The sequence below is a fragment of the Drosophila santomea genome, chromosome 3L (assembly GCF_016746245.2).
Source record: "Drosophila santomea strain STO CAGO 1482 chromosome 3L, Prin_Dsan_1.1, whole genome shotgun sequence".
In the NCBI taxonomy this organism is placed as follows: Eukaryota; Metazoa; Arthropoda; class Insecta; order Diptera; family Drosophilidae; genus Drosophila; species Drosophila santomea.
The window spans coordinates 9380147-9405653 of NC_053018.2; the positions used below are offsets into that span (position 1 = coordinate 9380147).

General features: G+C 42.2%; 1 protein-coding gene across 3 annotated transcripts in view; it reads left to right on the top strand.

The window, feature by feature from the left end:
* The window catches only part of LOC120450619 (regulating synaptic membrane exocytosis protein 1), a 66732-nt gene that overhangs the window by 21688 nt on the left and 19537 nt on the right, over positions 1–25507 (top strand). For 2 of the 3 annotated variants that reach the window (XR_005616294.1, XM_039633760.1), the window contains exons 3-9: positions 5940–6396; positions 14845–14980; positions 16909–17255; positions 19833–20081; positions 20214–20470; positions 20535–20789; positions 21173–21414. Coding sequence is in view for 2 of the 3 variants with exons in the window: in XM_039633760.1 (XP_039489694.1) it covers positions 6361–6396; positions 14845–14980; positions 16909–17255; positions 19833–20081; positions 20214–20470; positions 20535–20789; positions 21173–21414 (1522 nt within the window). In the remaining variant the exon portion in view is untranslated. The remainder of the gene's footprint in view (positions 1–5939; positions 6397–14844; positions 14981–16908; positions 17256–19832; positions 20082–20213; positions 20471–20534; positions 20790–21172; positions 21415–25507) is intronic. The other variant, XM_039633761.1, reaches the window with a different exon arrangement.

Genomic DNA, 25507 nt, shown 5'->3' on the forward strand with positions numbered 1-25507 from the left:
TGGCCTAATGGTGTAACGAAAGAGGTGTATTTTATTGATTCTTTTTTAACATGCACGTGGAAAAAACCGTTTTTAAGATCGAGTTTGGTGAAAACAGTTTTCTCATTCATTCTATCTAACAAGTCATCTATAAGAGGTAGAGGATAGTTGTCTTTCATTGTCATTTTATTAAGTTTTCTAAAGTCGACGCACATACGTAAGTCTCCAGTTTTCTTTTTCACTAAAACAATAGGCGATGCATATTCCGAGTCGCTTGGTCGTATAAATCCGTTTTCCAAATATTCGTCTAATAGTTTTTGTAACTTGTCTTTTTCTGTGTATGAAAGCCTCCTAGGAGAACAGCTAAACGGTTTCGGGTTTTTCAAACACAATTGTATTTCACTTCTAACTGTCGGTTCATTTGGCCTTTTTGCATTTATATAAAAATTTCTAAACAACCTATCGAATTCTAGTTGTAACCTATTGCTAACATTTTCTCCTATTTTGTATTCTAACTCACTTTCAGTTACATGACATATTCTTAGTACTTCCTTATCAAAGTTGTGATTTAATTGTTCGTAAACGTTTTTATCTTTTGGCAATCTAAAACTAACGATTTCTTTTGAAGTGTTAACAATTTCATCTTCTGATAATTTTGATTTACTGACATTCTTTTGTTGATTATCTATTTCATCTCTTAACGATATTGGACCAGTTTCTTTATGCTGTTGATTAACGATTTTATTTTCTAACGATTTCGGACTAATAATTGCATTTTTAGACGATTTTGGACTAACAATTTCATTTTCTAACGATTGTGAACTAACAATTTCATTTTCTAACGATTGTGAACTAACAATTTCATTTTCTAACGATTGTGAACTAACAATTTCATTTTCAGTAAACATTGATCTTTTGTTTATTTCCATGGGTTTTCTCAACGCAATCATTCCCAAGGTGTAGGGGTCTAAATTTAAATTGCATGCAGTTAAAAAATCTCTGCCGAGAATAACATTATACCTCATAGACTGGTCGCAAACAATGATTAAACGAAAATATATTTTTATTGATCCTTTCAATACATAACATGTGGTTTGTCCATGTGTTTTGAGAATACAGTTGTTTAAACCAAAATAGCAAGTATTAACTAGGGCTAACTTCATTGTCTCGTTAATAAGTGACTTTTTAATGATAGATATAGGACTGCCAGAGTCTATGAGGCATTCTGAAATTATAGGCTTATAAGCATTTTCAAAAAAATTAATTTTAAACCATCTTACATAATTATTAGTTGAAACGCTCTTCCTTGTGGGACATTGTGCCACCAGGTGTCCAAGTTGTCCACAGGAGTAGCACGAACCTGGTTCACGTTTGGGCTTCTTGCAGATGTCAGCTTTGTGTCCTCTTGAATTACAGTTTGCGCATCGTATGGCATCTTTGTAGTCGGTTGGCTGTACAGGTGGCTCCCTCCGAGCTGGCAAACGGATGTTCGAAAATGCGCGTAGCATCTCCGACGGAGTAGAGAAGCATTGAATCCGTGCTTGGGTACGGAAATTTTGCAGCGGTATGCCCTCTATCATCTGGTCCAGTAGTTCGTCGTCGTCGATGTTTATCCCGTTTGAGAGAGCCATCTTCTCGTCGTAATAACTGCAGAAATTCTCCTCGGTTTTCCACTTGCGACTCTCGAATTTTCGCCGGATCTCAGCCTTGGATGATTGCTCGCCAAAAGTCAATGACAGTTGATCAAGCAAATTGTCAATTGGTTCGATCAATCGAGCAGGGTGCGCATGTAACCAGACTTGCGCGTTTCCTTTAAGTTTAGTGATGAGTAAGATGCGTAAATGGTTGTCATCGATGTTGAAAGTGCGTGCGATATTTTTGACCACTGTTATCCAGGCACGCGCGCAAGTTTTCCCATCGTAATCGGTTATCGTCTCTTTGGCGAGAGCGAGAGCATCAACTGGAAAACGCTGGCTCTCCGCTCTCTCGTTGGATCGCTGCGGCGAGTGAAATGTTGTGTTCTCTTTTGTGGCGCCAGCCTGCGTAAACTGCGCCGTCTGGATAACGGAACTAACTGTAGCCTTGCTTTGCTCTGGTTGTTGTTGTTCTTGGAACTGCGAGCTCGATCGTGTTCCGTTAAGCATTGCCTTCGCTTCTGCTAGCTCTGCGCGTAGTTGCTGTAGCTCGAACATGTTTGTCTCCCTCTCACTGCCAGTTTCGGTTGATTCTTTTCTGTTCATTGCATTCACACTTACGTGATCGGTGTTAATTTCACAATTCTGAAAATCCAGTGAAGAAAAAATGTCGTTTCCTGGTGGAGCGTTTTTCTGGGGGTGCTCCGGTGGACAATCGCCCCGAACTGCCGTTGGGATGTCTTGCAGCCTCGCGATTAATTCGGTTTTTGTGCCCTCCGTATTTTGGCCCAGAATACGTAGCCAATCTTTTAGGGTTGTCAGCGAAAAGTCGTTCAGGATGATTTTATCGTCCATTTTGGATTATTAATCCCACTTCTGAGATTTTAGCCGCCGTTTACAGAAGTTAATATTCTAATACAATTTCACGTGACTCTTTTATTTTGATCTGTCCTTTAGCTTGGTTCAACAGCGACTGACTGCCGTGCTCTCTGCAGAGTGGCGAGTCGATTAGTCGATAAGTTTCTCGATAATATTGGTATGTTAAGGATGGGTGTATGAGTGTATAAGCTTATGACTAGATTGGCTATGTATAATTAGGTATGTATGACTAAGAGTAACGGAAGAGGGTAGAAGGAGCAGCCTACTACAGTGGTAAAACATCGAAGGCGAAACATCAACTATTTCTAACAGGCAACAAGCACTTGAAGCAACATTCATTTGATGTCCATTCAGAATAAACAGGCTTAACTCTTTTCATTGAGCGACTTAGTTGGAAAGTTGGCAGTTCATAAAATGTATATTTAAAGCAGCTTGCACGTGTCTTTGGATTGTCCTGTCGCTCATTGAAAGTTCATCTGCTCTCGAAAGTTTTCCCCTCCAAACTTTCGCTTGTTCGCCAGGCCAAATTAATTTTCTAGCAGATCGATAAACTATGATTCTTCATAGTTTCAAGTGACATACACACAGGCACCTCAAGTAGCCGGAAGATGGAGTGGGTAACTCGGCACTCATCTTATCCTGGCCCGGGTCCTTGCTACTCCTCTCCTCAACGGAACACGGAGTGTGTTAACAAGCCCAGAGCAACAAGGCAACAAAGCAAAATGGGAAAGGGAGAGGGAGAGGGAGGAGCACTCCGGGTTTGTAATCTGCAGACTCGCCGGGAAATCCCTCATCGCTTGGCTTTGTTGACAACGCCTCATTCATGGCAGTCATGAGGTCGGTTTCCCAGCTGGTCTGCAGTGCTGTTGGTTCTGGTCATTCCAACGATGCCCCCTGCTGTCCGGTTTATTTATGAACTGCGCTGCGATTTCTCAACTGCAATTGGACCTGATGCTGCCTTTGCTGGGCGCCTTTTCATTTTTTTTCTATTTTTTGGTGGAATCCCCGACTGAAATGCTGTTGCGCTTCATTTGGCAGAGGAATTGCTTCAGCCGTATTTTTCCTCCATTTATTTCGAACTGACCTGCACTTCATTTGTGTCCCATGCACGTTCTGGCATAACAATTCACTTTGACACCCCGTGCGACGTTAGTCCCAATAAATCGCCGGACATTGAAAGTTTGCTGCAGCGCCAGCCCACACACACAAAAATAACAAAATCTAACTGGGCATCCACTGAGAAAAATATAGTAGAGCTCACCACAACCTATATTCCTTGTTGAGTTTATATGCAACTATCTTACATCTAAGCTGTTGCTTTCTATGTTAGTAACTCAAATTGTCGTGATTATTAAGTATTTGGCACCTTTTTTCTTTATGTGTAGTAGCCTCTTTTTATATTCGAGCGTTTCAATTTCGATTTGCTTCGGTTACGGCTTGTTTTTTTTTTTTTTGTTTTTGCCTAGCTTTGTTTGCCTGTGCGTGACAATTGCGATGTCCTTGGGTCCGGGGTGCTGCACAGGATCTAAGCGTGTAGGTTATAAATCTTGTTGGACTTTATTTAATGCATGTATTTTTTCCAACCAAACGCACACATACACACAACCACACACACACACAGGGACCTTTAATGCTAATGGCAATCTGATCAGTTTCATTAGCATGCACAGGACGAAGGATACGCGCCCGAGGGGAGCTCGCTTTTGGCCCAAAGCCCGATTCGGAAACTCATTCTCCCAATTTCGCGCTAATTAACTGGGTGCCAACTACAGCCGACCAAGTTGGCTGGAACTTTGCCAGCATCCAGCAACCAGCCTCGTCCTTGCGTCCTTTCGTCCTGCAGCCTGTCGTCCTGTTGATTTCGGAATGTGTGTGCTCATGTGATTTCATGCTTGTTACCAACACCAACAACGACCACGGAAAGTTACAATTTATGAGCACATCCTTGCGCGCTAAGCTTGTGTAAGCACGAGAGCCTGTCGTCGCTTGCCCGCCCACTTTTCCGCCCAATTTTCCACGCCCTCCTTTCCGCCTTCCCACCGTTCCCCACTTTGCCTCTACCTCTCTACCATCTACAATCGCTGAGCAAACACTTGTAACACTTTGCCTTACATCTTCCACCGAAAATCGCCCGAAACTCGTCCTGATTTCTCAGCGCGGAATGCATGTCCTGTCGCTGGCATTTTGACAGCTTCAAGCGGCAACTAATTTTCATTTTCCCAAAATACAATTTAAAACTTCGTCCGCCTTCCGTCAGCCAGCAGCTCATTTGGCGAGTTGGCAAGTCGAGTATTTCATTGGGCGTAAACACATTCCCCATGCTGGGATCTATCTGGAATGACTTTTTATGAACTTTTCTATTGCCTCGCACAATGGCCAAAAATAAAGGATAACTGCATCTGTGCGAATGACTTGGGCAAAGTTTGCAACTTCAAACTTGATCGGCATCCCTCGCTTTTAATCCGTTTGTCCTGGCAACATCCAATGGGCATTGGGAATTGCAAATGCCATTGCACTGGCTTAGCCATACATATAGATAAATAGTTCAATATATACTCGTATCCGCAGACCGTTGCAGCTGAAATCGAGCGTATAGCTCGACAATTGAATTGCTATGTGGGTCATTTCATTTAATAATTCCATTTTGCCACTTGTCTCCCGTTTCCCCCTTTGTTTGCAGTGCAGCCCAGCTGCAGTGAACGCCCGATAAGCTGGCCAAAGCATTGTGATTGCGCCGCGTTGATGGCGCGGATCTAGAGCAGCTTATCAGACAGCCAAAGAGCTTAGGACAGCAGCCAGTCGGGTGGGAAAAATATATAGTCCCTCTTTGGCATCATTGAGAAAACAAATATTTGATTATCTGTTAAATAGATTTAAATGAGCACGAAGCACAGTGCTCGTAATAAGTAAAAATTAACTCTTTCTTTTTACTTTGTCTTTCAAACAAAACGTAATACATCACAACTAGTTTAATATTATGCTGAAGTTTAGTTACTGAACTTTAGTAACCAGTTTTTATAGCTCCAGCTTCAGTCTGAGCTCAAACAGTCTTATTGAAAATCACATTCAGGCGTTAACTTTAAGGTTTCGTTGGCTAAACCACTTGGCAGGACCAACCCATTATGCAGGTCACTATGGAAAAGGCGACACATTATTTCCGCCTTATAAACTTCTGCCGCTCGACTTTTCACCACTTTTCCGCCTGTGCGTGTGTGTGGGTTGGTTGTTGGTGGGAAGCGGGATGGGGAAAACCCAAAACACTGTTGATGGTTATCGTAGGGAAATTTATGGAGCCCGGCTAAGTACGGTGTAAGCCAATGTAGACCATTACACGTCCGTGAGTTGAGCGCTTTAAGCGCCGCGTGCAACTTTCTCCCACTGCCAAATGACTAATTATAATTTTCCGCCTCTTTCTCGGTATACTTTTCCATGCTTTCCGCCAACAAGGAGCAGCTGCAGCCGGCGGCAATAACACCGTTTGTGAGTTATGGCCAATGTTAATTAAAAGCCAAGTGCGCAACTAGAGCTACACATAAATCAATCCCTGGATTCGAGTGTTGGCGCAACATGCATAACTGGCATGCCAATATACCCCTGTCAATGCCTATTTACATGGCCAGTGAAAAATGGCCAGTAGAGGAGAGAACAAATAATACCTGGCCCAGAGAAACGAAAACAAACCAAATCGAAATGACTTAAAGCGGCTTACAACAGCGGCCAGCCAAAACAAAGCGAACATAACGTATTCGCACCGTCCAACACGGCGGATGCATGATTAATTGCACTTTAAACACACAAGCGAAGCGAACGAGTAACGCATTTTCAATCAAAGAAGAAAGCCAGTGAACAAAATAAAAACAGCTTCAAAATGTTGCCAACAAATGTGATGTCATTCATGAAAAAGGTAAGTGACACTTCGATATTTAATGAATATATATAAATCACGGTGCCAGCATTCCAGCATTGTTGTCACTGGCAGAAGCTCGTAATTTATGCTTAATTTCATTTTCATTCGCCAGTTGTGATTCCTTAATTATTATTCCCCGATGATAATGAGCAGCAAATGAAATGCAATAAAAGCGGAATTTTAATTCATTTGCCTCCTTTTCACCAAGTGCGCTCTTGAATGTAAATCGTTAAAAACTTCTTTGCGCAGGCTCCACTGCCAATTAATCGAGCAAATTCAGGGAACTCTTTTATTCTGTAATTTTGAGTATTCCGTAGAACTGCATAAAGTGACCCGGCTGCAGGTTAAAGTTCGTGTATTAGAAATCGCCTAAGTCGCCTGCAAACAGGCTTCAAAAACAAACGCCTGTCGGAAGGGCAAACAAAACTTTTTAATTAAAAAGCCCTTTAAATGCTTTGCCCGCCCGACTGATTTTTCCTTTTGTTTATGAGCCCAAAAAATATCAAAAATTCACAAAAAAATAAACGCAAACGGACTGGCAACAATCGAAGTGGTTCAATTATCCTGCGTAGCACCTGCCACGAGTTTGTGTCCTTTTTATAATGCGGAAATTGTTTTCGGGATCGAGTCGGCAAGGGGAAAGGAAAGAATAAAATTATACATGGGCGTGTGAAGCCAAAAATAACACAAAAATAAAAGGGAATGAAAAAAAGGAGTGGAGAGGAGAGGAGAGGAGAAAAAGAAAAGCCTTCGAAGAGTGTAAATTCCGTAGAAATTCCGGTTTGGCACAAAATACTTTGCAAAGTTAATAAAAACCAAGTTGGAAATGAAAGGCTGGGGAAATGCCGACTGACAAGCAAATGCCAGCCAACTAAATGCTGCAGATTTTTGTGTTTTCGCCAAGTTTGATTAGACCAAATGAAGCACGAAATCAAAGCGGTCCAACTTCGAAGCCAAAGGAACCCATCTCAAGACAATGATGAGCCGTTGACAGTCCGTTAGCAAGTTGTGTTGGCCCAAAAAGGATATAGCAAACTTTTTCTATTTGCCATTCAAATGCCTAACAACCAGTCGGGCCATTCTGGAATTTGGCGACAAATGCGTAGGGACCGCAGGACATCAAAGGACACTCCTCATCCTCATGCATGAGTCTTGGCAACTGCACGACCTCCTGCAGTTTATTTGCAGCAATTTCCTTAATAGTCCGGTCGCTGTAAAGTTCCCTGACCACTGCTACTGCCGCACTTGGCTCGTTACCCATTTGCTTGCGGTGGCCCCCTAGACTCGCCTGTGGACAGATCCTGGCCAGGCCATCCCGACCATTCCATTCCACTCCGGCCATTCCATTCCATCCTGACCACACGTGTCCCAGTTGGTTGCCCCTTGCTGTCAGTGTGCTGCACTTTATTGCGCCTGGCTACAGGCCATAAACAGCAACAGGCGGCAGGCAGCTGCAACTTGCAACAGGCAACTCGGAACCTTGAGCCCAATGACAAGCACGTGCCTGCCCCACAAACTACTTGTTACACATAGGGAAAAGATGAATGGAATAGTATATCAAATATACTAAAGATGATCCCTTTCTATCAATAGTATTAAATTACATAGTTTATTGAATTAAAATTATGTGAGAAAAGAAGCAAAAAGCAAAGGACCACAATGGAAGATTTGGAAAGTTTATTAAACGGCAGCCACAGATAATAATTTAATTAAAATAATGAATATAAAAATATTTGTTGTTTATCAAAAATGCAAAAATTTGTCAAATTTCTTTTTTTCGAAAATCGAAAAAGTAGGGATATACATAGTTAGCTATGTTTATTAGCAGCCCAAAACAGTCTTTATTTTAGCTGTGCGACCATTTTTGACCAAGTTATGGCGAAAACGCCGATTGAAAATATCAGATTTTTTACAATAATTTTTTTTTTCGATTTTTTTATAAAAAATAATGCTTTTTTTTCGATAGCAGTAAAAATAGTTGTCCAAAAGTGGAATGCCATACCTCGTTGAATTCGTAACCAAATTCCCTATCGATCCATGTTCATACATTGAAATGCTAATTTTTTGCTATTTCTCGCAAATTTTGATGATGGTACCCCTTATCAAAAATGCAAAAATTTGTCAAATTTCTTTTTTTCGAAAATCGAAAAAGTAGGGATATACATAGTTAGCTATGTTTATTAGCAGCCCAAAACAGTCTTTATTTTAGCTGTGCGACCATTTTTGACCAAGTTATGGCGAAAACGCCGATTGAAAATATCAGATTTTTTACAATAATTTTTTTTTTCGATTTTTTTATAAAAAATAATGCTTTTTTTTCGATAGCAGTAAAAATAGTTGTCCAAAAGTGGAATGCCATACCTCGTTGAATTCGTAACAAAATTCCCTATTGATCCATGTACATACATTGAAATGCTAATTTTTTGCTATTTTTCGCAAATTTTGATGATGGTACCCCTTATCAAAAATGCAAAAATTTGTCAAATTTCTTTTTTTCGAAAATCGAAAAAGTAGGGATATACATAGTTAGCTATGTTTATTAGCAGCCCAAAACAGTCTTTATTTTAGCTGTGCGACCATTTTTGACCAAGTTATGCCGAAAACGCCGATTGAAAATATCAGATTTTTTACAAAAATTTTTTTTTTTCGATTTTTTTATAAAAAATAATGCTTTTTTTTCGATAGCAGTAAAAATAGTTGTCCAAAAGTGGAATGCCATACCTCGTTGAATTCGTAACAAAATTCCCTATCGATCCATGTTCATACATTGAAATGCTAATTTATTGCTATTTTTCGCAAATTTTGATGATGGTACCCCTTATCAAAAATGCAAAAATTTGTCAAATTTCTTTTTTTCGAAAATCGAAAAAGTAGGGATATACATAGTTAGCTATGTTTATTAGCAGCCCAAAACAGTCTTTATTTTAGCTGTGCGACCATTTTTGACCAAGTTATGGCGAAAACGCCGATTGAAAATATCAGATTTTTTACAATAATTTTTTTTTTCGATTTTTTTATAAAAAATAATGCTTTTTTTTTCGATAGCAGTAAAAATAGTTGTCCAAAAGTGGAATGCCATACCTCGTTGAATTCGTAACCAAATTCCCTATCGATCCATGTTCATACATTGAAATGCTAATTTTTGCTATTTCTCGCAAATTTTGATGATGCTACCCCTTATCAAAAATGCAAAAATTTGTCAAATTTCTTTTTTTCGAAAATCGAAAAAGTAGGGATATACATAGTTAGCTATGTTTATTAGCAGCCCAAAACAGTCTTTATTTTAGCTGTGCGACCATTTTTGACCAAGTTATGGCGAAAACGCCGATTGAAAATATCAGATTTTTTACAATAATTTTTTTTTTTCGTTTTTTTTATAAAAAATAATGCTTTTTTTTTCGATAGCAGTAAAAATAGTTGTCCAAAAGTGGAATGCCATACCTCGTTGAATTCGTAACCAAATTCCCTATCGATCCATGTTCATACATTGAAATGCTAATTTTTTGCTATTTCTCGCAAATTTTGATGATGCTACCCCTTATCAAAAATGCAAAAATTTGTCAAATTTCTTTTTTTCGAAAATCGAAAAAGTAGAGATATACATAGTTAGCTATGTTTATTAGCAGCCCAAAACAGTCTTTATTTTAGCTGTGCGACCATTTTTGACCAAGTTATGGCGAAAACGCCGATTGAAAATATCAGATTTTTTACAATAATTTTTTTTTTCGATTTTTTTATAAAAAATAATGCTTTTTTTTTCGATAGCAGTAAAAATAGTTGTCCAAAAGTGGAATGCCATACCTCGTTGAATTCGTAACCAAATTCCCTATCGATCCATGTTCATACATTGAAATGCTAATTTTTTGCTATTTCTCGCAAATTTTGATGATGCTACCCCTTATCAAAAATGCAAAAATTTGTCAAATTTCTTTTTTTCGAAAATCGAAAAAGTAGGGATATACATAGTTAGCTATGTTTATTAGCAGCCCAAAACAGTCTTTATTTTAGCTGTGCGACCATTTTTGACCAAGTTATGGCGAAAACGCCGATTGAAAATATCAGATTTTTTACAATAATTTTTTTTTTCGATTTTTTTATAAAAAATAATGCTTTTTTTTTCGATAGCAGTAAAAATAGTTGTCCAAAAGTGGAATGCCATACCTCGTTGAATTCGTAACCAAATTCCCTATCGATCCATGTTCATACATTGAAATGCTAATTTTTTGCTATTTCTCGCAAATTTTGATGATGCTACCCCTTATCAAAAATGCAAAAATTTGTCAAATTTCTTTTTTTCGAAAATCGAAAAAGTAGAGATATACATAGTTAGCTATGTTTATTAGCAGCCCAAAACAGTCTTTATTTTAGCTGTGCGACCATTTTTGACCAAGTTATGGCGAAAACGCCGATTGAAAATATCAGATTTTTTACAATAATTTTTTTTTTCGATTTTTTTATAAAAAATAATGCTTTTTTTTTCGATAGCAGTAAAAATAGTTGTCCAAAAGTGGAATGCCATACCTCGTTGAATTCGTAACAAAATTCCCTATCGATCCATGTTCATACATTGAAATGCTAATTTTTTGCTATTTCTCGCAAATTTTGATGATGCTACCCCTTATCAAAAATGCAAAAATTTGTCAAATTTCTTTTTTTCGAAAATCGAAAAAGTAGGGATATACATAGTTAGCTATGTTTATTAGCAGCCCAAAACAGTCTTTATTTTAGCTGTGCGACCATTTTTGACCAAGTTATGGCGAAAACGCCGATTGAAAATATCAGATTTTTTACAATAATTTTTTTTTTCGTTTTTTTTATAAAAAATAATGCTTTTTTTTCGATAGCAGTAAAAATAGTTGTCCAAAAGTGGAATGCCATACCTCGTTGAATTCGTAACAAAATTCCCTATCGATCCATGTTCATACATTGAAATGCTAATTTATTGCTATTTTTCGCAAATTTTGATGATGCATTTTTGAAATGCAAAAATTTGTCAAATTTCTTTTTTTCGAAAATCGAAAAAGTAGGGATATACATAGTTAGCTATGTTTATTAGCAGCCCAAAACAGTCTTTATTTTAGCTGTGCGACCATTTTTGACCAAGTTATAGCGAAAACGCCGATTGAAAATATCAGATTTTTTACAATAATTTTTTTTTTTCGATTTTTTTATAAAAAATAATGCTTTTTTTTCGATAGCAGTAAAAATAGTTGTCCAAAAGTGGAATGCCATACCTCGTTGAATTCGTAACAAAATTCCCTATTGATCCATGTACATACATTGAAATGCTAATTTTTTGCTATTTTTCGTAAATTTTGATGATGGTACCCCTTATCAAAAATGCAAAAATTTGTCAAATTTCTTTTTTTCGAAAATCGAAAAAGTAGAGATATACATAGTTAGCTATGTTTATTAGCAGCCCAAAACAGTCTTTATTTTAGCTGTGCGACCATTTTTGACCAAGTTATGGCGAAAACGCCGATTGAAAATATCAGATTTTTTACAATATATTTTTTTTCCATTTTTTTATAAAAAATAATGCTTTTTTTTTCGATAGCAGTAAAAATAGTTGTCCATAAGTGGAATGCCAAACCTCGTTGAATTCGTAACAACATTTCCTATCTACATGAGCTAAAAAAAGAAAATGTAATTTTTTCTTGCTTATTAACTTCTTTGCAATGAGAAAACTTTTTACACCTGAATAAAATATTCACTGCAAACTTTTATAAACAGTCGTGCTTAGCAGAAAGCAACAATTATTAAGCTGTTTGAAGCCCATTGAATGGGATAATTAATAATGTTTTAGTGTGTTTATTTAGTGCACAAAACTGACAATTCCATTCAGAAATTTCGCAACGTGTTCTTACCATTTGTGAAACACATTCGTTGTAAACTTGCGCGCAACTTTTAAGTGGCAAAGTATTTGCTCGCTGCGTTCGTTTCATTTGCTATTGATTTCCATTCCGACTGCAAGGACGTCTATCCTGGCGGAATGCAAACGCATTCATTCACGGCTGACAAGGCGGAACTTTCTCCCCGCTGGTCGCCAGGACTTTCTCCTCATCGCTGCGCGCATTGACTGCTGTTTTATGTAGCATACTTTGCGGCCATAAAGGGCGCACATATTGCGCGCCATGTTATTGTTGTGCCGGGGAAAAGCGAGTGGAAAAGCGGTGGGAAAAGCGGTGGGAAAAGCGGTGGGAAAAGCGGTGGGAAAAGCGAGTGGAAGAGCAGTGGGAAAAGCGAGGGTAGGGAAGCGAACAGCAGCTCTTAAACGTCAACACATAATTTTCGGCACTAAACATGAAACTATTTGCGGCTTCGGGCCATAAGACCCAGACCGAGCCAGACGGAGCAAAAAATCATAATAAATGACAAAATTAACACGGCAATAATTGTGCGAGGAGCTGTGGCAACTGTGGGTGGAGCTGAGAGCGTGAGGAATGCCGAGTAGTTTAACCGTGCGCAAGAAAAATGGCGTCAGACACCTGAGCACATAAATTAAGTGGGGTTTCTGGGGGCTGCAGGTGGCATCTGGGGCAGGCAGACCACCGAGCAAACAACTATACATTACACTAAGATTTCATGGGCTCCACGGCAAAGCTGGCAGGCAAAATGTAGGGAGAAAGTAGAAGGCAGCCCATAAATCCGCAGCATGAATATATCCAAGCCGACATCAAATGACATCATCAAAAATGTAGCCCAGGCTGTAGCACAAAGCGGCCATAATCTGACACTAGATGCCGCTTAGTTCCTGCCAGAGTAGGATCCTGAACCCTTCCCCGCTCCTCGCCAAGCCCGCTCTTAACCCTCTAAAGCCCCAGCCCCAGCCCCACCGCCACAGAGGTAGGCAACCGAAAGCGCTGCAGCCAAAGCACTTAGCGTAATTTGCGCTGTGCGAACGAGATGGCTGCACTATATGTATCGTCCTTAATGCATGGCAAAAAATATTATAATCCATTGTAGTTGTTAATCTGGACATTGGATTACATATTAAACAGACATGGTTACATGTATCACAGGTGCAGTAATTAGTGCTGGGCATACATTTCTGCTCGAGTGAGTAACAGACCCTATATTTTGGAAGTTCGATGTTGGGATAGAGGTTTTTGTGTGAGATATTGGTTTAGAGCAGCACCAGCATTTGTTTTCTGTGTACTCAACTGTGCGGCTGTTTGTTCCGGTTTCGTTGGCGCTTTGGCAAATAGAAAATTTCCACTTCATAAAATGCTGACAGAGCAGAGCAGCACTTATGTTTTCGGGCCTCGGCTGGTCGGCCAGTCGCCTCCAATTGTTATTCTTCTGCCCGGAAAACTGAAACACACACACACACATACACTTAGAGAAAGACGGCTAAGCCCGGTGAAGCCCCCTTCTTACAGGCTGTGTGCATTAAAAAGAATGACGGCAATTTTTGAAAGCCTCTCCGGCTGCTGGATTCTGCCTTTGCTCCCCCGTTGTTTAATCAAAAATTACTTGCCACACTTTACGATTTCTTGGCAATTTGTTGCGCTTCAGACGCCTCCAGCAAAGCACAGAAAAAAATCAAATAAAACGCACCGCGTTACTTTCACCTGCGTGCCCCTGATGACTGCGCAAAAAAATCTGAGAAAATCTGAGAAACATCAGGGTAATAACCTTGCTCACGGGCAAAACTACTCCCTGGCCGGGAATTTGATGATTATATTCGTCTAGTTTAGTTAATCTCAGGGTATGAAAATGATCACTCACGCTTTGCTTAAGAAAAGGAAATGCGGTGGCTTTAACTTCTTCCGCACGATAACAAACACGGAATTTTTTTTGGCCAAATTCCCTGTTTTTAAAGCCCAAACTTTAATATTCATTAGGTAATTTTAGCATAAAATAGCAAAAAAAAATGTTAGACAGTGAAGTAAAACAGTGTTTTGTGCAGCTAGAAACTAAAACTATCACTCAGCGGCTGATTTTGAAAATTATTTTTTTTGCCCATTTTTTCATTTTTTGTTAACTCCTTACATCATCAATTTTTCTGAAAATTTTACATTTTAAAGTGTAAATGCAACTCGATTTTCCTGGTTATTACGAGTTCAACGATGTGGGACATTCTATATTTGGAGCACTACTTTATTTGCTATAAAGAAAATACTGATTATTTTTGTCCTACAAATTATCATAGAATGTTTTTGCAAATATTATAGTTTTTAAATAAGATGTTTGGTCGCAACTTGTCAAAAAATGGTCACACAGCAAGTTAAACAAGCAGAAAACCTGGTTTTGTAATACAATCCAATAATCTCGTCATTTTGCTTCGCGTTTTACGTTCATGGCGGGCCAAGACCCAAATAAAGATTTACAGCTGCAGGAAATCAAACGCACAGCTCGATACGCCAATATTTATCCACATTTTCTTAGCCCCCGCCCGCTGACCTCTCACCTTTCCGCTTCTTCTCTCACGCTTTTCCGCAGATGGTGGCCACCGACGAGCAGCCCAGCGAAAGGCAGCAACATGCAGCGGACTCCGGAGGAGGCGCCTCCCAAACGGGGGCCCTGAACAAGATGAAGGCTACGATTTCCTCCTCGCTGCTCACCGTCACAGATAAAGGTAAGCATGATTGTAGTTGTGCATATATGTACATGTGTAGATTTAGATGTGTGTGGCGGTTATCCTTGCCGTAAGTGCATGCGAATTTATGGCATGAGTTTTTGTACAAGTGCCCGTAAAGCTGCTCGCTAAACTTTGAGCAAACTTTGTGTGTTTTTGGCGAGGGCACGTAAGTCGCAGCAATGAGCATTCGGCGGCTAACGGTGCGTATACGCAATATATTTGCTGCTCACGCTCGTTTGCATCGCATATTGAATATTGAATAATGTAAGGGGTCAGTGGATGCTGCATGCGAAGCCATCACCATTCACACTGTCATTGTTATGGGGTCCATGTCCATAAATGCTGCGACAAAGTCAATAAAATCGGTGACTTCTGTTTCAGCAGCACCCGAGCTACAGCTAAGTTCAAAGTAATAGCAGTTCACTACAGACCATATCTAGATCATAAATAAATTCTTATTAGCTTCCATATATTATATATTAAGTTTAATTAGGTGCAGAGCAAACTGAATTGAAAGCTTGAAGAAATGTGCTGAAAAAATGTTAAAACTACTATTATCTTGTGCGCTGGTGTATTTATTTAGTACCGAAAGAAGCAGCGGGAAACATGAAATTGTTGTGTTGACTTTTGTGTTGTTTTTATCACAATTTAGTTGGCCACCAGCTAAGCGAAAGCTGTGGCTTGTTGATTTTATTGCCGAGCCATTCGATTTACTAGAACGAAATGAAATCTTATTTCACGACGTTTATTTAGCAGGGTCGTAAAAGAACGAGACAGATTTGTGCACATAATTTGGGCAAATATTTTGCCACTCCTTCAAAGGATGCAGTTCGGCGAAAGTGCTCTCCAGCCAGTTGGCAAGCACCCAGATTTTTGTGGCCAACCACAGTGAAGAGCTGACACATAATTTAAAAGCAGAAAAACTTGCAAATACTTTAATAGTTGTGCCAGTTCTTTTATCATTCCTGCCACCTAAGTGCTCCCTTGAGCAGGTAAAATCGCTTTTTGCGACAAAAAAAAGGGGAAAGGTTTTTCCTCGCCGGTTTCTCTGTAGCATTGTTTTATATTTACCATGCCACTTTTACGGCAGAAAATGTCAAGCGTGACTTGCCAAAAGGTGAAAAGGTGAAAAAGCACGAGGTGCAACTGTGCGTATGAGCAATGCCAGCAATGCGCACAACAAAAGCCCGCCTTTGTTTTTGTCTCCTGACTGTGACTAATGCACCGCGACTTTTTCCGGGCCGCATAAACTTTTCGCCATTTTCTCAAGGGTGCAATATATAAAAGCACACACGGTGTACGAGTATAAGCATATAATCATATAAATGTGTGCCAGTTCTGCGAAAAATGCTTCACTTCTTCAGGCTTTGCTGCTGCAGAGAAAAACGCACTCGAAATATATAGAATTAAATGTTGCATAAGTGATTTTATGCAATTCTCGAGAGTGAAATCGAAAAGCTTTCTGCGCATAATTTTACTCAACACTAAACACACATGATAAATAGTATCTTTGTTTTCGATTGATTAAATAAGTATTTAATAAAAGGGCGTGCATATATTGGTCAATAATAGGAGAAACCAACTTCAGAAAATAATCCGATTTGGCTGCCATTTACAGTACATCCTTTTTGGGCCACGCGTTTAACGAGTAACGAAGGCTGTCACAAATTTCCGTTTTATCCGATTATTGTTTTATTTATTGCATTTGCCAACTGCCTGTCGCTAGCCCAATTAGCAAACCAAACAAATTATGTGCGCTGACAACAAATTAAGCATAGAACCCACACACTGCATTTGGGTCAGTTCGCAGTTGGTAGTGCATGCAATCAGCGGAAAATCAACAAGTTTCCATTGGTTGGTTGCTTGGTTGCTTCAGTAATTGATTACATAGCCCTGCCGCTTTTCCGTTGTCTCTGTTTTTGCAGTTAATAAAATGTCGCCACGCCCCTCGCTGGTGCCGACGGATGCGGACACCAGCGGCAGTTACGGCTCGCCCAGCTATCAAAGCCAGCAGCAACAGCAGCAGCAGCAACAGGACTATGGCAGCAGTCTGAACAACAACAATAACAACAGCAGCAACAGCACGGCGACAGCGGGCGGCGGGGGAGGCGGAGCGGCGGCCAAACAGGAGCCAGGACGAAGGGCCGGAGCCTGCCGGGTGTGTCTGAAGTCCTTCAAGCCGGACGACTACCACAAGACGTGCTTCGAGTGCCAGCAGCGAGTGTGCGAGGACTGCGCCAGCTACAGCAAGCTGGACGAGCACGAGGATGCGGTAAGTTGCCAAGTTGCCACGCTGACAGTCCTGCCACGCTGCCAGGCTGCAGCAGGATGAGGGTGCGGCATGAGCTGGCCAGGATGCACCTTCCGGGCCACTAGGCAATGCGCCATGGTCGCAGGTTCGTCGCGGCAGAAATAAACACTTCATTAATAAGAAACTAGTGAAACAGTGGTGGGCGTCGGTCACAAAGGGAAAATATATCATTTTAACAAGGATATTAAATATGCAGCAGTATACCTTTAAATATTAGACCACACAATTGCATTCGGCATAGCTGAAAAAATCCCAGAAGGTGAAGAACAAGTCCGTCATATGCAAGAAGCCTTGAATTATTTAAATACAACTTTTAATCCCTTAATTGAAATTATTTTTTGCAATTCAAAGCTTAAAACTCGATTGTAAAAACCATAGAAAGTTTGTATTTTTTTGCAGTGGTAATGACTGCGTGGGCGGTGAGTGGCAGTGCACATAAATTAGATTACTGGCGCTGCAAAAGGGGTTCGGTGACAATGGCCAACTGGGGGGCTTAACTGCGGCCTATTCATCGCGGGACATTAACAAGATAAAGGCCGAATTAACGAGATTAAATGGCATCCCCGGCAGCGGGCAGTTGCCCTCCGATGTCCTGTTCCGTGTCCTGTCGCTCCAACCTCCAACATCCAACCTCCATCCTATCAACACTTGCCGCATAATGATCATTGATAACCAACCACACCATGCAACATTGTCTTCACCCGAACTTGTGGTAATTTGTCAAGAAGCCACGCCAACGCCCTGAACATAAAATTTAACGTTTGTCTGTCAACCTGGCCACTTTGGCTAATTAAAATTGATGTTCATGGGCGTTGACTACCACCAGCACACAACCAGCCCACAACCGCCTGTCATACCCACCCATTGTAATTATGGCTCTTTCGATGGAGCAGACGTAGGTGGAGTCGGTTGCTGTGTGCTGTGGTCCCATCCCTGGACACTTGGAGGCTTCCCTGTTGAAATAATCATTTAGAGCTTGCCACACTGGTCACCACTAGCCAGGCATTCGATTGTTCACGAGCTGCAGATATGGTCGATGCCAAGTGGGAATTTGATTTCAGTTTGACTCGGAAAATAGACACAATAGTTTATAGCTCAAATCTGGATAGCACTATGAGTACGCTCTTTAAAACCTAAACCTAACCTAAACTCTATAGATTTCCATGGATTCTAAGTTCAGCCCAACATATATCCTTGAGTGCTGATTATTTAGAATATATTTCCGTGAGTACTGATTATTTAGAATATATTTCCGTGGGTGCTGATTATTTAGAATATATTTCCGTGAGTGCTGATTATTTAGAATATATTTCCGTGGGTGCTGATTATTTCGAAATGTGGTATGGCTTATTTGCTGCTTCATGGTCGACTTCCTGCTCAGAACTCAGCTCTCACATCAAAATCGATTTCCGCCTGCCTTTGCATACGCGATGAACACCAAATAAATCTTAAATTTTCATAAGCGTGCAGACTGCTTGGCTGCTCTTCGCTGACGTTGCTGTGGCAGCTAGGAAATAACTTTTCGGTCGATTTCTCGATGGGATCATGAACTGGCAGCCACACTGCTGCACCGCCGTGTAATTACAGCGCACGCAACTGGGGAGCACAGAGGCAATAAACCAGATCCGAGCTCTAGTTGCAGCTGTGTACAGTGCCGCCCATGAGCATAGGTGCACGGAAAAAATCCCTTTAGGAATCAGTTGATGAAAGAAAAACATTGTCTTGAAATCCATATGCATTATTCAGCATTAACAAATTTGCAAAAACTGCCTGGAAGCTGGCTTTATATATAACCGCATTAATGAAGTGCATTTTTTGTGATTTCAAACTTATGGAGATGTCAGTTTCATGGCGACACTTTTGCGTGTTTTCAGCTGATTTTCTGTTTATGCACCACAAATACAAACAGTTTTGATTGCCTTTAAACCAAAATGTTGACAGTTTTCGGCGGTTTTTCTCAGTTTTTCTCTGTGCACTGACTTAATTACAGTGGCGGCAGCTTCCGCCAGGGCAGCCATTGAATACGGGCAGAAAAAAAATGGGGTTTGAAAATGGCGAGGAGGAGGAAGGCACGATGAGGACGTAGTTGCCACACATGACGATTGAAGCCGCCGGGCAAAATGAATCAGCAGCCAGGTGGAAATGTAACGAGCATTGTGCGGGCGTGCCGCGGAAAAGCGGAAAAAGGAAGTGGAAAATGCAGCGAGGCGGACTTGAGGGGATGCCGATGCAGGTGCACCTGTGTCCCCCATTTTCTGTAGGGATGTGTTGGGTGTTGGATGGGCAGAAGCGCCTGGTAGCAGGATTTTTGTGCAACGCGCCACACGCCGGCGGGTGGGCGAAAAGTTTTGTTCTGAAAGTAATTAATATTTATTCTCGCTGCCCAGCATAATGGGTTTTCTTGAGCTCTGGCCCACCAACCACTAATAAATATTAGAGAACGCCGTGTGCGTCCGCAAATAGGTTCCAGAGCTAAGCTGGAAATTTTTTAATTAGCGTAGCAATGGAAATTGATTTTCCGCCCTCTCGATTCCGCAGACCATGTGGCGCTGCAGCGTGTGCCGCAGGAAAATGGCATCGCGGGTGTGCATTCCGCAGGACTCGACGGACTCGATGCTGGACGTCCCGGTGCTGGAGGCACTGCAGCGGCGCCACTCGGACGCCAAGCTGGGCAGCAGCACGCAGACCCTGGCCCCCAGCAATGGAGCAGCACTTGCCCCGCCGCGAAGTCCCGAACTGCGTCGCCACTCGGATGTGTCGCCAGCCTCGCTCAAGGAGTTGGAGCGGGTGAGTTGAGAATCAATAAAGGCAATTTAATATATCTTCATAACTACAAGATGGTTATCAAGTTTTCCACTAGAATTGGTCTCTTTAAGCAAACCCTTACTTAAATGAAAAACCATGTGAAATGCATTTCAGCAACTGAAAGGTGGCCGCAGCATGGCGCCCAGTCGCTCCAACAGTCCGCCGCGGGGCGAGGGCCCAGATGGACAGCCCCCCTTCGGTGCGCCCCTGTCGCGCATGCAATCGCGCAGGGGGTCGCGGGTGGCGCGGCAGCACAGCTACGATGACGACATGAAGACCGGACCTGTGGGCGGCAGCATGGGCGGCGGTGGTCCGGCGCTGGGCTTGGGCGCGGATGGAGCGGGCCTCGGCATTCCGGCCATGCCACGCAGGTGTGCAGTTACTCTTAGCCTGGTCAATGTTGCCAGATTCACCCGCATTTTCTACCCACCACAGGAAGTCCGCCTACGATGTGTTTGCCCCCGGGCTGACGCAAGGTGGTGCCACGCCTGCCACGCAGCTGCAGAGGTCGCCCGGCGAGGGCGGCATCATGCCGCCCATCCAGCTGCCCGGATCCAGGCGACCCTCGTTCCGGGTGCCACATCCCTCGGAGGACATCCAGAACGACGACTCGCCGGGCTCGCCGGATAAGGGCAGCCCCGTCCTCACCGTCGACGATGACCGGCGGATGCGGCGACGCGGATCGCAGCTGTAAGTGTTTGATGCAATATGTTTGAAGCATGCATTTCAGTGTTTGATTTAAAAGGTTTACAAAAGGCATTAAAGGGGTTTTTTCAAAAGGTTTAGAAAAGGCATTAAAAGGGGTTTATTTAATATGTTTAAGGAATGCATTTAATCTTATGATGTAATATGTTTAAAGAATGCATTTCAGTGCTTGATGCAATATGTTTAAAGAATGCACTTAATAGTATGCTTAAAATATGCTTAAAAAATGCATTGAATTGTATTCAATATACTGAAGGAATGCATTTAATTGTATATTTAAATATGCTTAAAGTATGCATTTAATTGTATGTATAAATATGTTCAAAGAATGCACTTAAGAGCACACCCAATATGATTCCATATTCCAGACCCGATATAGCAATGCTGCAGAATCGCGGTGCCCTGCCTGCGGTTCCGCCCTCCTCGATTCCGCCGCCCATGGCTTCATTTACGGGCCCCAATCTGGAGGATTTGGAGGCGCCGCGACGACAAACATCAATGGACGGCGAGGCCATACGGATCGTAATTCACGACGTGGATTCGGGCCCGATTTGTGCATCTAAGCGGCGCATCATTCTGCGCCGGGATCCCACGGACAAGGCGCACCGCAGTGAGTACAGAGCTTAGAGACGCAGACACGAGGCACTGAAGCCCGGGGCTTAGCTTAATGTGCTCCTCGAATTGCGTGAGACAGTGTGGCAGTGCACTGCAAACAAATCAGGGGATAGAACCAGTGATTTCCACAGATACAGATACAAATTGTTTGTCATTTCTTTTCATATAAGCTATAAGGTAAGGTTGAGCATTTCGTTGATGTGGCAAGGGAAGCGAACTGAGTTCGCATTGTTTGTCCACTCCATCCGGATTCGGTTGATGTTCTGCCCATGGAACCGCACCGGAAATGGGCAAGTAAACAGGACTCATTACAACGTTTGGTTATGCTAATTCGCCGGAGCAGCGCCGAAGTCGATTGTGGGTATCTCCGGGTATCTCCGGGTATCTGTGTGGCTACCTTAATTCCCCCAGCAAAGTGCAGGAGCTACGGGGGGCGGCCAGGATAATGTGGTTTGCTCCCAGTGGGCCTTAATGAAACCCAAAGCGGAAGCAGTCTGGTAGCAGATTAAGCAACTGAGCGGATTTCATCGACATAAAGGCACCGAGAGCTCCGGATTCCGGATTCCGAGTTACGAGCTTTGAGTTCCCAGTTGCAGCAGCAAGGACACCCAACACACACACACACACACACACATACACCTACACACATACACATCCAAAGGACATTTAGCTGTTCGGCATTGTTGGCCAATGTCATTTGGGTGAGTTTGTGTGTGTGTGTGTGTCGGGGTTTTTTATTCCCTCGCTTTGTTTCCCACTTGCTCTCGATGTATTTTAATTATATGCATTTTTGTTGCATACCTCAAGGGGCCAGTCAGCCAGGATAGCAGGCCAAATGAATTTTTAATTATCGACAGCGGACTTGGAGCATAAAAATCAATACGAAGAGTTACGTGAGCATGGGCATTAGGATTCAACGCCAATTTAAATGGGGCACTTTCTCCATCCCCCCCTTTCAATTGAATGGGAAATAGAAATGGGAATGGGAATGGAAAACTTTACGCCTGCTGGCCATAAATAATAATACCCCCGAATGTTTGGCATATGCATGCATGCATGGCCGACTCCCTTTTTGGCCAGTTCATGAACACATGCGGCAAAAAGTGGCCAACAGCCTGGCCAGAAGGCCAGAAGTGAGAAAGTGAGAAAGGCGCCATTCTCTCATCGACCCAGAACTGCAGTCTCGTCAAGGGCAAAGCCAATTTTCAGATTTCAAGCTGTTAACTAGAACACAAAGGGTTACTTTTCCATAATGGAAATTCGCAGACATTCCAATTCTCATATATGAACGCAGCTATGAAAAAACTACTTAAAATAGCTCTCGAAGCCACTCATAATTCGCTTGGAGCTCATGGCATTTGGAGGGATCTTGTGAAGAGCTCTTAACGAGCGCCTATAATACCAATAAAAATAGCTGGCCACCTTGCAGGTTTCCATACCATTTTTCCCATCGGTTAGCCAGCTGTGCGACGTGCGCTTGCTAATATAAAATTTCAATTTGCATATCATAAAAAAATGTCAATACCCAACAAATACGCACAGGTACCTGCAGCGATGGCGCATGGAATGTATTCCATACTACAAGCGGTATCGTGAGTTAAGCCCGCTCTCAGGGGCCTTGTCTATATATCTACAGCTAGACCTATACCAACATATACATATATATGAGTATATCCATATATCCATGGCCGTAGTGGCTGCTTAGCTCGGCATATTTGATATGCAGCGAAGCAAGTGGAATTTTAATGTGCTAAACCATTTCCTTGGTTGCTGCTGCTGCTGCTGCTGCTGCCTGGCCTTTGTTGTACAATACACCTGCACGGTTATCCTCATGCTCATGCTCATCCTCATGCTCATGCTCATCCTCATGCTCATGCTCATCCTCGTCCTTATCCACATCCTTGTGCCTGACAGGAGCCCTGCGTCGCCTTAGCCACAGCGCGCACACATACACACACATGGCTTGTGGTTGTGGCAGCTGTGCTGGAATTTCGCCTTGATGTATTGACGGCGCTGAATGGCTTGTAATTTAAGCGCTGCGCCCCAAAAAACATGCTACACTTTTTGCGTTTACATTCGCACAGGTGCACGCAGGTGAGCGTAATTAGTCGCTGCACTCGCATGGCTAATTAGGCATCCGATGGCGATGTGTAATTCAATTGTAACCCGGCATCACTACGGCGAGCTCTTCAATTATGCATAGCTCCAAATGTTCCGATAGCAACTGTTAATCGCGACGAGGCTCTTGGCCAGGTGAGAACTGGTGAGGGGTCAGGTGTAGCGCCAAATGGCGCCTTAACACGCCTAATAAAATTTTATACAGTCACACACACACCCATTTATTGGGGCAACGCACGAACCTCCGGTTTTGGCATTGCGTGCTCGCCTTTCCCAGCTACAGGTGGCCATGTGCCACGCCTCCTTTGGCCCACGTTGTACCATCGCTCGCTTGGCTGCTCTTCATAGTTCTCCGCCTCACAAGTCACTCAAAACGAGCCATATTCCCATGTTCTACACAAAGAAAAACCTAATGCTTCCTATGTGAATAACATACAGAAATAGGGAAGACTCAGTTTCTAGGATACTTTTCATTACAGTATGTTGGAAACTCGATTCTAAATCGAATGAGATCAGCTAACTTGTTTCAATCAAAGGGTGCTGGCATTTTCCGGCTGCTGCCATCGTCTTAAAATGGCTTATTAGTTTAGCCCACTGAAATCCGGATTGCCAGGACACACGAGTAGTATCCTTGCACGTCGCTTGCTCTGCTAGTTTAATTAAGAGACAATTTTTATAGCAGCTGATAGAAGGCACTAAATCGCTTACGCTCATGACTCCATGACTCGTTTTCCCGCAGAGGAAAAGGATGCACAGTTCCAGCGAGGGATTCGATGGCCACGAGGGACTCGAAGGATGCAGGCAGGTGTGCATCGATTAAGTCGTTCGATGTGTGTCAGCTAAAAGTTTGCTCACTTAATGCCATTACGAGGATGTGGAGCATGTGTGTCTGCCAGGCAGAAAGGATGCAAGGACATGGCACAAATTAAAAAGTTGCCAAAGAAACGCAAGGGACAAACTGTAAAGGCACAGCTTTAGGGATAGTTTTCCAATTAAAGTGGCTTAGGCCAGTTAAAGGGTAGTGGCCTACGAAGTGAATCCTGTCTGCCTAAATAATGACCTACATACAAATGTTGATTCAATTTGCCAGCATGTTTACGGCCCTTGGGCGAACAAAAGAAACGGATACCCAAAATGGGAATATGCCCCTGGAACTCCGACCCGCTGGCCATAAAGAAACACACCTTTGTGTGGCTGTGCCGGGCGGCTTATTAAATCCCAATGATGGCCACATAAAAAATCGTTGGCCATCCGGCAAACAAATTGTATCATAAAAGTCCGGCCCGCCCAGGAATGGCAAATAAGCACGAAAAAGGCCAGTGGACAGTGAGGGACAATGAGACAAAAGGACATGGAATACGGCGAAAACAAGGAGCTTACCTCCACTCATGATTTTTATGGCCAAAACGAATCGAAAATTTCACTCAGCTTCATGTTAAGTGCGGGCTTTAAGGCAAATGGCAGCACTCAGAGAGAAACTAAGTCAAATATACTTAAATCGACACTTGGTTCTATTTTCAAAATAAACATTCGAGTTTTGGTAGACGAAATAGTCATGTTACCTGTTGTTTTAATAAATTGAAGTAGGTTGCTCTTTTAGTATTCACCAAAAACTTACATTTTTTTAAGTGCATCAATCGCGATTTGCGAAAACCGTGGCGTCATCGAATCATTTGGGCCTTTTCCCCGCTGTCAGCAAAAGGATTTGCGTTTTATTTATATCGTTTTTATTGCAGTCTTAGGGCGAGGGTCGGGAAAAAAGTTTTGATTAAAAGACACTCAACAAACAGCGGGCTGTAAGAAAATGTCGCCTTATCCTAATTGGGTATCAATGCGCCTGAATCAACAGCGACGGCGGATGCGCAACATTTTATTGCATACTACCCAAGTTTGCCGCCATTTCCTGCGCAAAACTTGGACCTGCCGTGCTGTCCTTCCGGCTCCTTCCTTCTTCCTCCAGCCCTCAGCTG